This window comes from Aotus nancymaae, unplaced genomic scaffold (genome assembly GCF_030222135.1).
Source record: "Aotus nancymaae isolate 86718 unplaced genomic scaffold, 86718_ANA_hifiasm-v0.15.2.pri h1tg000049l, whole genome shotgun sequence".
Classification (NCBI taxonomy): Eukaryota; Metazoa; Chordata; class Mammalia; order Primates; family Aotidae; genus Aotus; species Aotus nancymaae.
Window position 1 is genome coordinate 4817510 of NW_026988463.1, and position 13751 is coordinate 4831260.

General features: G+C 51.7%; 2 protein-coding genes across 6 annotated transcripts in view; one reads left to right on the forward strand and one right to left on the reverse strand.

The window, feature by feature from the left end:
• The window catches only part of UBN1 (ubinuclein 1), a 33228-nt gene extending 27452 nt beyond the window's left edge, over positions 1–5776 (forward strand). For 2 of the 5 annotated variants that reach the window (XM_012448238.2, XM_012448237.3), the window contains exons 17-18: positions 217–306; positions 3498–5776. In XM_012448238.2, coding sequence (XP_012303661.2) covers positions 217–306; positions 3498–3547 — 140 coding nt within the window. In that variant the 3' untranslated portion in view covers positions 3548–5776. Of the gene's footprint in view, positions 1–216 lie in introns of all 5 variants that reach the window. The other 3 variants (XM_012448234.3, XM_012448235.2, XM_012448239.3) reach the window with 2 other exon arrangements.
• A 114-nt stretch (positions 5777–5890) lies between these two features.
• PPL (periplakin) overlaps positions 5891–13751 on the reverse strand; it is a 57998-nt gene continuing 50137 nt past the window's right edge. The window contains 5 exon segments of the mRNA XM_012448233.3: positions 5891–9413; positions 10499–10591; positions 11495–11611; positions 12376–12459; positions 13420–13570. Coding sequence (XP_012303656.3) covers positions 6750–9413; positions 10499–10591; positions 11495–11611; positions 12376–12459; positions 13420–13570 — 3109 coding nt within the window. The 3' untranslated portion in view covers positions 5891–6749.

Here is a 13751-nt window from a genome sequence, read left to right on the forward strand (position 1 = left end):
GGCTCCTGCTGTTGTGTACTCTGGTTCCTGTGTTTGAGTCTGGTGTGTGACTGTGGGGAACATCTTGGGGAACAGTGCTGAGGCCCTGCCCTTTTGGGTGTGGTGCCCAGACTGGCCTGATAGGTTGTCGGGGGCTCTTGGCTGCTGGAGCTGCTTTTCTGTTCCTGTCTTCAATGTGTGTGTTTTGTTCTTTTCTCCCCTCCTGTTTTCTCTCAGGTCTTCTGGCTGGCTTGCACTCCAGCCCACCCCACGCAGCGCCTCTCCCACACGCTGCCGTGCCCACCCATATCCCGCAGAGTCTGCCAGGTAATCGCCCAACGATCAGTGTGCCACGCGCACTGTGTGCCTTTGCCCTCTCTGCCCCTAGGTGCTGTGCCACCGCCAAGGGTCTTGGTGTCTTTGCCTTGTCGCTCTTGTTGTTTTGGTTTGTCCTTTGAGGCTGTGTACTCAGGGTAACACGTGCTTCTCTTGGGGTTTCCTCTATTCCCCCCTTGGAGCTGCTGCTGGGTCAGCCTCAGCCTGTGTGATCACAGGGAAAGTTGCGGGGGAGAGCTTTGTGTGCAGCAGAGGAGCTCCTAACTCTCAGCTTGGTTTTTTCTCTTCAGTTAATAAAAGGTTAATGGTCCCGGTGCGGTGGCTCACAACTGTAATCCCAACACTTTGGGAGGCTGAGGCGGGTGGATCACAAGGTCAGGAGATCGAGACCATCCTGGCCAACGTGGTGAAACCCCGTCTCTACTAAAATATAAAAAACTAGCTTAGTGTGGTGGCACACGCCTGTAATCCCAGCTACTCGGGAGGCTGAGGCAGGGGAATTGCTTGATCCCAGGAGGCGGAGATTGCAGTGAGCTGAGATTGCACCACTGCACTCCAGCCTGGTGACAGAGCAAGACTCCATCTCCCAAAAAAAAAAAAAAAAAAATGGTAATGGTGCATCTTCTCCAAGGGCCAATTAGGTACAACAAGGCCTTGAAATGCAAGCTGCTCCACTTTCCAGATACGATTGCTTAACAGAAGGCTCTCTAAGCTTTGTTTCCATTAAAGGGAAAATCCAAGTAGCAGCCAGAGGCCACAGTGCAAGACTTGGAGAGGAGCAGCTTTAAATCTGTTCAGGTGTAAAAACTTCATCAAAACAGATGTGGGAGCACACCAGGCAGGTGACCACTGCTCCCTGTAGAACAGCGCCTTCTGAAATAGGGAGTCTGTAAAAGCCCCAGGCTTGAGGCTGGTTTGGTTGCACCTGAGAAGAGGGCTGGCACCTTTGCACTGAGTGTATCTGTCTCACTCTATCCTGAGTCCTCGATTCTTGGGTATGCCTCTTGGAATTCTGGTATGGGAAGTGTCATGGTATCTTGGCTTTGACCTAGTGTTCTTCCTGCTGTAGACCTGCTTCAGACATGACCAGGGTGCTACTTGGATAAGGGGAGCCACTCTTACGGAAGCCAGCCGAGGTAACCCTGGTGAACTGGTGCCAGGTGGCAGTAAGGAGCCCCTGTGCTGCACATCTCAGGTTAATGTCTGCTTCATGATGTGCTGTGGGTCCCTGGCACCATGGCATTTATAGTGAATGCCACAGGCCATATGGGGCAAGAGTGGATTTGTAAATCTCCATGGTGGAAATTTTGCTTCTTTGAGGGGCTAAGCCTACAACACTGGTAACTCCTCCTTTCCTTGGGAGGAGCAGTAAAATGCAGTGACTTCCTCTACAAACCGGAGGCTGCAGAGCCACTTCGGTGAGAGCAGGGGTCTTTTCAATGTCAGGCTGCCCTGCCTCTGCTTGCTCCCAGGAACATCACTCTCAGAAAAGCAAAGTAATTGAGGCTGGCTGTGGTGGCTTGCACCTGTAAACCCAGCACTTTGGGAGGCCAAGGCAGGAGAATTGCCTGAGTCCAGGAGTTCCAGACCAGCCTGGACAACATGACAAGACCCCATCTCTACATTAAAAGAAGAAAATTAGCCGGGTGTGGTGGCATGTGCCTGTAGTCCCAGCTCCTCAGGAGTCTGAGGCAGAAGGATCACTTGAGCCCAGGAGGTCGAGGCTGCAGCAAACCATGGTCATGCTACTGCACTCCTGCCTGGGCAAGAGTGAGACCCTGTCTCAAAAAAAAAAAAAAAAAAAAAAGATTGCTTTCTGCTATGTTTTCATTTTTCCTCTGGGTATGAAAAGACTACCAGAATAGGAAGAGTAAGTGCTAATGTTCTGTACCACTGTAGGGTGACTGTGGTTAACAGTAGTATGTAGTTTCAAATAGCTAGGAAGAGGATATTGAATGTCCCCAACACAAGGAGATGATAAATGTTTGAGATGATGGATATGCTAGTTATGCTAATCTGATCACTACAAATTGTAGGTGTGAAAACATCACTATGTACCCCATAAAATACGTACTATTGTTATGTGTCACTTTGTAAAACTTTTCAAGGGTCTCAGAGGCTGGACATGATGGCATTGGGAGGCAGGAGGATCGTTTGAAACCAGAAATTAGAGGGTATAGTTGCTGTGATCACACCTGTGAATAGCTGCTGTACTCCAGCCTGGGCAACATAGTGAGACCTCATCTCTTAAAAAAAAATTTTCAGCTGGGTGTGGTGGCTCATGCCTGTAATCCCAGCACTTTGGGAGGCCAGGGCGGGTGGATCATCTGATGTCAGGAGTTTGAGACCAGCCTGACCAACATGGAGAAACCCCATCTCTACTGAAAATACAAAATTAGCCAGGCGGGGTGGTGCATGCCTGTAATTCCAGCTACTTGGGAGGCTGAGGCAGGAGAATTGCTTGAACCTGGGAGGCGGAGGTTGTGGTGAGCAGAGATCTCACCTTTGCACTCCAGCCTAGGCAACAAGAGCGAAATTCTGTCCCCCCTAAAAAATTTTTTTTACATCAATTTAAAAGTTCGGAGGGGAAAAATGGCAATGAGAAAAGCAACTATGCCAAAACAGGATTATCCAGGTGAGCTTCTCTCACTTCCTTAGATGTACTTCAGCATAGAGGAGGACACCAGATGCGGGTGAGAAGCTATTTGCGTGTTTCAGCTGTGTGACTTGTGTCTGCATTGCTTTCCTTTCCTCTGTGGACTGAGAATGCTAGTGCCTTTGAAATTGTCTTTATAGGACCTGTGTCTTTTGATGGTAAGAGAATGAATGATCATTGCTGCTTTGAGTTCTGTGTGATTGTCAGTGTCAGACCTCACTTTGGGATGGCAATTGTAGCCTGAGATGAAGTAATCCAAGTTGCATAGCAGAGTCGCTATTCTGGGAATACTGTGCTGAATGGCCACTGACCCTCACAGTGCTAGTGTGCTTGCAGGCTGTGGCCAGGAGCAGTGGACACGGCTAACCACTGGCCGATGTCTCATGGCTCGTTTGAACCCTGGAACACTCAGCATTTGGGGACTTCTGCTATTTAGGTGATCCCCTTGAAGTTTGGTTACCACTGCCTTAAGGAAATCAGAAAGCCTGAAAAACTCGTGTTCTGATTTTTCTTACTCTTTTTCCAGGTGCTTCTCAGCTTCACGGGAAAGGGCCTGCTGTACCACGGAAATTATGACCGTTTCAGAGGCAAGGCTTGCCACTTGGGTCTGGGTGGAATCAGAATGTGCAGGTCTCCCAGAATGGACACTCACTGCGCCCTTTCTGCTGCTTGGTGTTCTTCTGGAGGAGTGTGAGTTCTCAGTGGAGCACTTGTTGGCACTTCTGATAATGCCTCCCACGGAGGGAGCCGTCTCCTTGCTGCCGAGGAGGCACATACTTCCCCATGCTCTGGGCCTTGCGGCTCTGTTGCTGGACGGTGTTGGTGGGGCAGCTCTAGGCTGGGGCGTGTGTTGGGCCGTGGCAGGAGGCACGGTGTTTACAGGCTCTGGTGGCAGAGCAGTTGGCACATGAATCTGCCCGACCCCCTGGCGTGTGGTCAGAGTACCTCAGAGCGTCCCACTGCCCAGGGGCTCATTCTGGCCACAGTAAGCTCCCTGGATGGTCACAGTGCCGTCCCGTCTCCAGACTGTGTGCTCAAGAGGACAAAACCCAGGCCAGAGCCACAGCTGGGAGACATACGTTGTCCCTGCAGAATACTAAGAACACACTGTGGGGGCCAGTTTCTCCTTGGAACATGACAGTGAAGCTCTTTTAGAGAAAAGACCTTTGTAGATTCAACAATTGTGATAGGATTTTTACAGACATCTATTTTGGGCTCAGTTTTCTTCATTACCATTAAATGCATTGGATAGAAGGGGACTGTTCTTCACACATCATATAGGAAGACATAATTCCAGTGCCTTTATGGTGGAGCAGAATTCGACAACACATGTCCATTCAGCCCTGAGTGGATCTGAGATGAAGACCTTTTTAAAGATCTGTCTGTATTCAAGACATAGCCAGTTTTATTTAATTGAGTTTTTTTACACTTAACATCATCTGTGCCGTCCTGACTAGAAGGCTGTCTGGGCCCCCAAATTCCAAGTCCCAGTGTAGCCAGGGCTCCCATTTTCCAGTTTGTGCAGTTGGACTGCAGAGCCCAAAGCCCTTCATCTCTCTGAAGGCCAAGGATACCAGGGGTTCCAAACCACAGATAGACATTCCAGTTTGTCTTCTTCGGAATCATTCTTAGGTAGATCTGCAGAAACAGGCCTCTGTGAAGGGTCTGCCAGAGATAGGCCTTGAAGTCCTGGGGCTCTCCAGGCAGTAGGGTTATGTGTCGACCTAAGGGTGCTGTGCGGAAGAGCTTGGAGAGTAGATCAGAGAGAGTAGAACAGTTACCGCAGAGCTCCTAAGTCACCACTCAACCAGTGGCTGTTTCACAAGGGTTTGAGGGCACTTGCCTGTCCTGTGAGGTCTGTGCCACAATGTGAGTCTGAACTGACTGCTCCAGTTAGGTGATGTCAGGCACATTGAGAGTATACAGCATCCTTAGCACATACTGTGAGAAAATGGACCGCTCTTGGCTCCTGACTCCCAGGGTACAGTGCTCAGTAACTCATCCTTCATGCAGAGGTTTGCTGGCCTTCATGGTTTCCCAAGGAGCAAGACCTCTGTCCACCCTTTGGCCCAGCCTCTGCTCTGACTCTTTTTTTACATAAGAACCGATAGGTGTTTCACATTGGGCTAAGCGGAATCCTTATCCCTTTGTTATATATATTTTTTGCAACTTGGATTTCCAGTTTGTTTACAGAGTAGTCTTAGGTAGTAGCAAAAGAGCCAAAGAAGAGATTTGTATTGCTGAGCTCAAAGCCAAGCAGAGGCCGGCAGTGGAGGCTGAGCAGGGACTCTCCAGGCTTCTCTGCCCATGAACACCCGGGTCCCAGCCCCTCCTTCCTTTCCCTTTGGTGCTCCCTCTTCCCCATGTACCATTGCGCGCGCGGCTGGAGCAGAATACCCTCATTTTTAGGAATCTAGTGATGCCTCTTGCCTCAGGGAAATGTTTCTTTGATGGGAAGTTTGAGATTTCTTATTCTTGTTTATGCTTTATTTGTGGTAATGAAAGAGCGAATGACTGAACAGCCATGGCAGGGCAGATCTACAGGCGAGGCTGCGGCAGAGGGTGGGGCAGAGCGGCCTCAGGGTCTGGGGGCTGCAGGGGTTTCCTTGGCGCAGCAAACGTCTCTGAGCACTTACCGGGCGTGGCCGTTTCTTAGGTGTGAGAGGGGCTGTGGCTTTTGTGCAGCGACTATGTTGGTGTTAGGGGTGGTGTGGAGATTGTTAATCTTGTATAAAGCGATTTAATAAATTGTTTCAAGGTTTCCAAAACATTTTTTTTCTCTTTTCTTTCTACCCTGTACAAGTAGTGCTTCTACAGGAGCTGGTATGTATGGAATATCCATTTTGGCTGAAAGACAAGAGGGAGTGGGGGAAATAAGCCTTGCATGCAAAAAAAGAAGAAACGAGCTGACCATACCAGTAGACTCCAGCCACCAGGTTTATTTTCATGCTGTAAATAAGTTCCCTATTGTTCCCATTTTCTGTTATACATGAGATACAGAGAACCAGAAATTTGCTTGGTGAATAATCAACTGTTTTTGTATACCTAAATACCAATAAGATAGTAAGTGAGACTTGTAAAGCACTGAAACCAGGGCTAACAGCAACACAATCCACTATCAAAGGATTTCAGTGCCAGAACTGTGAAGTGTTGTCTATTGGTGCTGGGACAGTCCGGCTGACAATTACTGTCCACTCTAGCACCGAGGGCTGGAAACTTGTGATTTCTGTTTGCCTTCCCTGGCATGGAGCCCAGATCTGTTTTAGGAGCAGAGTAACTACCGAGGAGGCTTCTCTGATGTAAAGTTGGTTTTAAGTCAGAAATCTGGAGAGATGTCCTGGCGGGCAGCAGCCCCAATGGGCCTAGCCCTTTGTAGGGCAGAGTGTCACTGTCTGGTGTGCCAGTGCCCATGCTGCATTGAGTGGGCTTGGCTGCTGTGGTCGGCTTGTCCTTTAGTGGTTTGCAGATTGTGTGCAACTATCATGAGGAGTTTGTTGCTGGGAGTGTACGGGAAAGGGGAGGAAAAGAGGGTATCAGATTTGTCCAATCACTGGAGGATGAAGTGGGTCACTCAGAGTGAATGATGGTTGGGATGAGAGTTGCCTGTCTTCAGCCAGTGCCTGTCCCATATGTGGGCTGGACTTCGACAGCCTGGCAGCGAGGGTGTTTATAAAACGCTTGGCCTACACAGGGACAGGGAGAAGACGACACCAAGGAGGTCACTGCGTCATAAGAGAGGGCCAGTATCTGCCGCTAAGAAGAGTTGTAAGGGCTGTGCCTACTTCTGCCCAGACACCAAGACCGCCAGCTCCTGGATGGACATATCCTTGTTGACATAACGGTCGTACTGAGCAGGGGTCAACCTGCCGCTCTGCAGGGCCTCTTCGATGGAGAACTTCTTGCCAGACTTCCTGTCGTGTATCACTGAGGACTCCCCGTTGGGCCCCTTCACTGAGATCTCCTCCCAGTCACACTCCTGGCTTTTGAGTTTCACAAGCATGCTCCAGTCGATGAGCCCGGCGCGGTGGGCTTCCTCCGGGGACAGCTCGCGGCCCGTGTCGGGGTGGATGACCACGATGGAGCGCCGCAGGTGGTTCTCCCGCTGCTCCCGCTTGACGGCCACGGAGCCCAGGCGCCTCTGCAGCTCGTCGATCTCGAGGTCTTTGTCCTTGGAGAGCCTCTTGAGGTCGTCCAGTTCCCTCTCCAGGGACCACAGTCTAGAGTTGTGGTTGGTCCCAGAGTCTGCCACGGTCATGTTCCGCAGGTCTCGTGTTTCCATCGCGGCCATTTCAATTTCTGATTGGAGCCTTCGGGTCTCCAGCTGCAGGTTTTGCCGCTCCAGTTGTAATTTGTGGTTCTCTTCCCTTAGAAAGTCTAGTTCCTTGGACGACTTGGAGTTATGGAATTCCAGCTCCGAAAGCCGGGCTTCCAGCCGGCTCACCTCGGCATCCAGCTCGTGCTTGCTGCGGCTCTCCTCCTCCAGGCTGCTCTTGAGCCTCTGTATCTCTTGCTCAGTGTCGCCCTTCTCCACCTGGACGCTCTCGGAAAACACCACCTTCTCCTTGACCTCCGCCTTCTCCAGGGTGGCCAGCTTCCTCCGCAGGGTCTCGAGCTCACCCTCCAGGAGCTGCCGCCGGTGCTATTCTTCCTCCAGCTGCAGTCGGAGCAGGGCATGCTCGCGGGCCTGCTGCGGGTCCTGCTGCAGCACTACCTTCTGCTTGCGGGTCACCTTCTCACGGGTCTCAGCTTCTTCCTGCTCCAGCACTGTCAGCCGCTGTTGTAGCCGCTGCACCTCGCGCTCGGCCTCCCTGCGGGCCTGCCGCTCGTGCTCCAGCTCCTCCAGCTGCCGCTCGAGCTCGGTGCGCCGGCGCTGCAGCCGCCGCAGCTCCGCACGCAGCTTGTCGATCTGCCGCAGCTCCACGTCAATGCTCTCGGCGAAGGAGCTCACCTCGGCTCTCAGGCCAGGCTCCTCCTTGTATCTGACTACTTCCTGCTGCACCAATCTTTCTTTCACCTGTGAGAGCTCCTCCTCCTTCCAGGCAATCTGCTCTTCCTGGGAAGCCCTCTCCCTCTCCAGGTCCACTTGCCTCTTCTGCTCCTCTGAGAGCTTTGCCCTCAGAGACTCCACCTCCTCCTTGGTTTGAGGGTCTTCCTGAAATTGTAGGATCTCCTGGACCACCTCTTTGGTCTGGACCTGGGGTTTGGTGTCTTTCAGGGCCTGGATTTCCTGCTTCAGCTGGTAGATCTCTAAATCACACCTTTCGATCAGTCTGGTCTTATCTACGATCTCCTCCCTGAGCCGCTGAAGCTCCTTCTCCATCTTGGGGTCAGTCTTGTACTTAATGACTTCCTTAGTCACCTCTTTGACTTCCACCTGGGGGCCCCGCCTCCTGAGGGCCTCCAGCTCGCTCTGGTAGCTCCGGAGCTGCTCCTCAGCCCCCCGGTACTTTCGCTCCTGCTCCACAAGCTCCAGGCGGAGGTTGGCCACTTCACTCTCTGCTTTGGGCTCTGGCCGCACGATCTCACGCACCTTCTCCTGCACCACCACTTTGGCATTCTCCTCCTCCAAGGCCCATATCTTCCGCAGCAGCTCAGTCTTTTCCCTCTGGCTGGCACGAGCCTTGGCAGCCTCATCCTCGTATTGGCGGGTGAGATCGCTGACCTCCCTCTCAGTGGATGCATCCTTCTCCACCTTGAGCACCTCCTTGACGGTGATCTTGCCCTCGGCCATGGCCCGCTCCTTCTCCAGCCTCTTGAGCTTGTCCTGGAGGAAGCTCAGCTCTTCCTCCTGCTTCTCCCGGAGGTGGCGTTCCCGCTCGTGGTCATCCTGCAGCTGTTGGTACTCTGCCTCCAGCTGGGGGTCATTCTGCAGTTTAACCACCTCTTTCTCAGTGACCTTCTCTCGTGCCCGACTCTTCTCCTCTGCCAGGGTGGCCACACGCTGCTGGAGGAGGAGCACCTCCGCCTCCCGGGCACCCTTCTGCCGCCTCAGTGCCTCCAGCTCCTCCCGCAGCTGCAAGACCTCGTCCGCCTGGGCCCTGTCAGGCTCGATGCGCAGGACCTCCTTGACCACATACTCCTGCCCCCCGTCCCTCGTCTCCTGTTCCAGGGCACGCAGCTTCAGCTGCAGTGCCTCCAGCTCTTCCTGCAGCAGCTGGTTCTTGTGTTGCTCTTCCGCCAGTGTCCGCTGCAGCTGCTGGAAGCTCTCCTCCAGCGCGGGATCTGGCACTTTCTTGAGCACCTCCTTCCTCACCACCGATTCCTGAGGCCCCTGGTTCCTCAGGGTCCGGATCTCTTCCTGGGTGCTCTTGATCTCATTCTCCAGCTGCTGCCTCCGCTCCTTCTCCTCATCCAGTTCCTTCCTGATCTTCCACGCCTCTTCCACTCCGGAGTCCGGCTTGTTCCTCTGCAGGGTCTCATGGGTCACTTCTACTTCCAGCTGCTGTGACGGGGAAGACAAGGCAAGGTTAAAGCCAGGTTCTGGCAGCACACATGGGGCCTGTCCCCACCTGGTTAGAGCGGTTGTCCTGTGATCCCCAAGGGACTCCCTCAGTGCCAGTTCATGTTAGTTGTAGAGTTCTAGGGTTACTTACAAGATGATCAAACAACTAGTTTGGGTATTTTCTTTTTTTTAAGAATTAGGTAAAACATTTTTAAGCTGTTGCAGAGTTTAAGAGGAAACCACGAACTCCCTCCTCTGGTCCCGTTCCTAGGGTGTGTCCATCAGCCTTGGAGACGCTCTCTGTGCTCACATAAGCATGTCTGTCTGAGGTATGCACCATGTGTTTGTCTTTCCTGCACAAATGGAATACCTGCTGTGTACCCTGCTGCTGATGGCACTTAAAAATAGAGATCATTCCAACTTGGCACAGAGAGTACTACTTTATGGTTTAACGGTAGCACCGTTTCCACTCTATGGACAGACTGCAGTTTAGCCTGTTGCTGATGAATACTGAACTGCTTTGTGTCTTGCTGTTACAAACAATGCTGTCATAAAACATCATGGACTTCAGAAAATAACATTCACTTTTTTTTTTGAGCCAGAGTCCTGCTCTGTTGCCCAGGTTGGAGTGTAGTGTGGCATGATCTTGGCTCACTGCAACCTCCAATTCCTGGGTTCAAGCAATTCTCCTGCCTCAGTGTCCTGAGTAGCTGGGATTACAGGTGTGCACCACCACGCCCAGCTAGTTTTTGTATTTTTAGTCGAGACAGGGTTTACCGTGTTGTCCAGGCTGGTCTCGAACTCCTGACCTCGGGTGATCCGCCTGCCTCAGCCTCCCAAAGTGCTGGGATGACAGGTGTGAGCCACCATGCCCAGCCAAAAATAGCATTCACTTTCAGCAAATGTGTATTCAGTTCTCATGTCAGTAGAAGCGCTGGCTCGGGCCAGTCTTTGCACTGGTCCTGCCCAGAAACATTAGCAAGGGTATACTCCCATCAGTTCACAGACCGTTTCTCTAAGACAAAGCCTGTATTTGTCACCTGTTAGGACAGCTTGAAGTAGAATTTCTTACTAAGATCAATTACCTGTCTCAGGAGATTCAGAGCAAACTCTAGATTCTGCAGCCTCTGTTTGTTGATGGCATAAACTTCAGTGAACTTGGCAGCAAGAGCTGCTTCCTGCAGACAAGAGGTTTAGGAGAGGGGTTAACAGGCATCCACAGGGTAAGCAACAGAGAGCTAGATGGCACGGGCATGGCTCTTGAGAAGTGTGGAAATTGGGGGTAGAGGCACAGCTCTGGCCCACTCCTGTAGTTAGAAGATAGTCTCATGGGTCGAGGGAAAACTGGATCTCAAGGCTGAAGATCCAGCCTAGAGTCTTGGTCCTACTGACTTCGGGCAAGTCTTTCAACCTCTCTGAGCACCAGTGTTCTCTCTCGTGTGTGTATAAGGGACGAATCTCAGCCGTCCACTGTACTTATGAGGTGAGCAAAGCAGGAACTTCTGAAATCCATGCATCTCTGTTCAGCTGTGTTTTCAAAAATTTTTTTTTTTTTTTTTTTTTTAAAGAGTCTCTCACTCAGACTGAAGTGCATTGGTGTGACTGCAGCTCACTGCAGCCTTGAACTCCTGGGCTCAAGTGATCCTCCCTCCTCCGCATCCTGAGTAGCGGGGACTACAGTAGCGTGCACCACCACGCCTGGCTAAGTTTTTGTAGATATGGGGTCCTGCTTTGTTGCCTGGGCTGGTCTCCAACTCCTGGGCTCAAGCAGTTCTCCCACCTTGGCCCGCGAAAGTGCTGGGATTACAGGTGTGAGCCATCGTGCCCGGCCTTGCTGTCTTTCTAGGTGTATCGATGTCACTGCCCTAGAACAAGTTCCTCATTTTCTCTTAACAAACCTGTTTGCGCACAGGAGGGCTCTCTGGCTTCCCTGCTGTGTGTGCATCTAAGGCCAGCATGCAACACAGTGCTTCCTGGGGAGCAGGGCAGCTGGGCCTCCACCTCAGCCCCAAGACACACACATACCCGCGCACAGACATACATACACACACACACCCCCCCCACCCACCCATATTGCTCACCTCTTCCTTCACTTTGGCAGCTGGAGATTGGAGCCTGGCTCTCTTGTTCACGTGGCTGCTCCTTCCATTCTCCAAGTCAAGAAGGGACCTTAGTGTTTCTGCTTCTAACTCATAGTCCTGGATGAGGGAGAGAGATGGTACAGGGTAGACAAAAACAGCTGAGATGGAAATGTTCTGGTACCCCTTCCGGCTGACCCAGACCTATCCTGTGCTATGTGCTGGTTTTATGATCTGCTTGGGTCTTCCTCACAGCCACACCCTGTAGTGACTGCCAGGAGGTTTTGAGAAGTGCTGAGACCTCAGCAGGACATAGCTCCATCACTCAACAACATAAAAGACAAGAAACAGCGCCCCCACCCCCAAACTCCCCTTCCGGCTTCCTACATGCCTAGAGATTTTCGTGTTCTGCTGCTGCTTTTAACATTGTACCATAAACCTGTCTCACCTTGCCACCACCACCTCTCACGTTTACCAGCTTGCTGACTTTATCAAGTGCATGCATGCTGATTCACGCAGCCATCCCCTTCCACTGGACACTGGTCATTTCTAGCTTACTAATTTTGCTATTGTAAATAATGCTGTTGCAACAATTTTGTTTATCCTGCATTTTTTTTTTTTTTTTTTTTGTATTTTTCCCTTAAGGATAAATTCCCCCAAAGAGTTTATTGCTTTAGAGTATAAAACCCTTTTATGGCATTCCATGCCTAGTCCCATGCTGTTTTCCCAAAAGCCTGTGCCAGTTTGCACAGTAGCCAGCAGCGCCCCCAGATGGCCAGCTTCACCCCCTGTGCCAGGGCTGGTGCCTGCTGCTTCTCTGGCCAGGTGATGGTGGAACGAGGCCCCTTACTGTCTGTGCTTCGGGCAGAAGTTTCCCGGCTCACCTTTACAGCTTGCTGATACTGCTGGGAATTGGCATAGATCTTCTGTACTTCCTGCTCCCTACATGCTATCTCATCTAGCAGGTTCTGTAAGACAGAGTTTAAAAATCAAAACTAACTGGAAAAAAAAGAACCATGGACGAAGTTTCTGTTTTTTCTTTTTTTTTTTTTTTTTGAGACAGTCTCGCTCTGTTGTCCAGGCTGGAGTGCAGTGGCATCATCTCGGCTCACTGCAACCTTCACCTCCCCTGTTCAAGTGATTCTTCTGCCTCAGCCTCCCAGGTAGCTGGGACTACAGGCACATGCCACCATGCCAGGCTAATTTTTGTATTTTTAGTAGAGACCGGATTTCACCCTGACCTCGTGTTCCGCCCACCTCGGCCTCCCAAAGTGATAGGATTACAGGTGTGAGCCACCTCGACTGGCCACAAAAGGCAGTTCTAAGGCCCTGTGAAGAAGGGCCAAGATCATTATCTCTGCTAGGAAATAAATGTTTATTGATGCTTTGGACCACCAGGCACTGTTCTGCTCTCGTCATTTAATCTTCAAGCGATCCCGGGATACAAGCAGTGTGACCACCAGCCTTATGAGTGAGGAAAGCAAAGCTTTTGAGGTAGGGATGTGGCTGATGGGGTGGACCCACGATTTGCATCTCAGCCATTGGCTTCCCATGTTCTTCTCCCTCACCCCAAGGCACTGCATAGGGCATGGGAGAGGCAGGAGTCCCGTCTTTGGAAATGGGATTTTTCCCACAAGGTCTCCTCGTTCTGGAGCTGTTAACTCATGTAGCCAACCCATGCCGAGCATCCACTCTGCACCAGGCCCTATGTGGGGCACTGAGCAGGGTGAGGTGAGTCGCACACTCCGTTCTTGTTTTCAGAAGGCTGGGTACTGGGAGCCTGAGAGCCGAGGCCCAGGGAGGACACAGCTATGGTAGGCCTCTGCCCTGCTCTGCCTCCCAGAGCTTGGCTCCCCAGAAAGGGGCTTGCTGACCTCTGACCCTCCCTTGCCAGCATGTGCCTGGAGCCACAGAAGTGGCCATCTTACCTTCTGGTTCTTCAGCTTGGTCTCCATCTGGCTGAGGCTGTCTGTCTCCTGGGGCTCATAACTGGGGATGCTGGCCAGGAACTGCAGCATGTGGTCATGGCCGCTGCGGTAGTCCTCGTAGGCCGCCTTGGCACTCTGCAGGCTCTGTGCCCTGCGAGGCAAAGCATTTAGGCCTTGGCCACAGTGAGCAGATGCCTCACTGAGCCCTCATTTTTTAAAAAAGTGGGAAACGACCAAATGTAACTTAACTAGAAATACCCCAAGCATCTCCCACACAGGGTGGGTGTTAATTAGGGAACGTTATGTTGGAGTGTGGAGAACGAGGTGGGTCC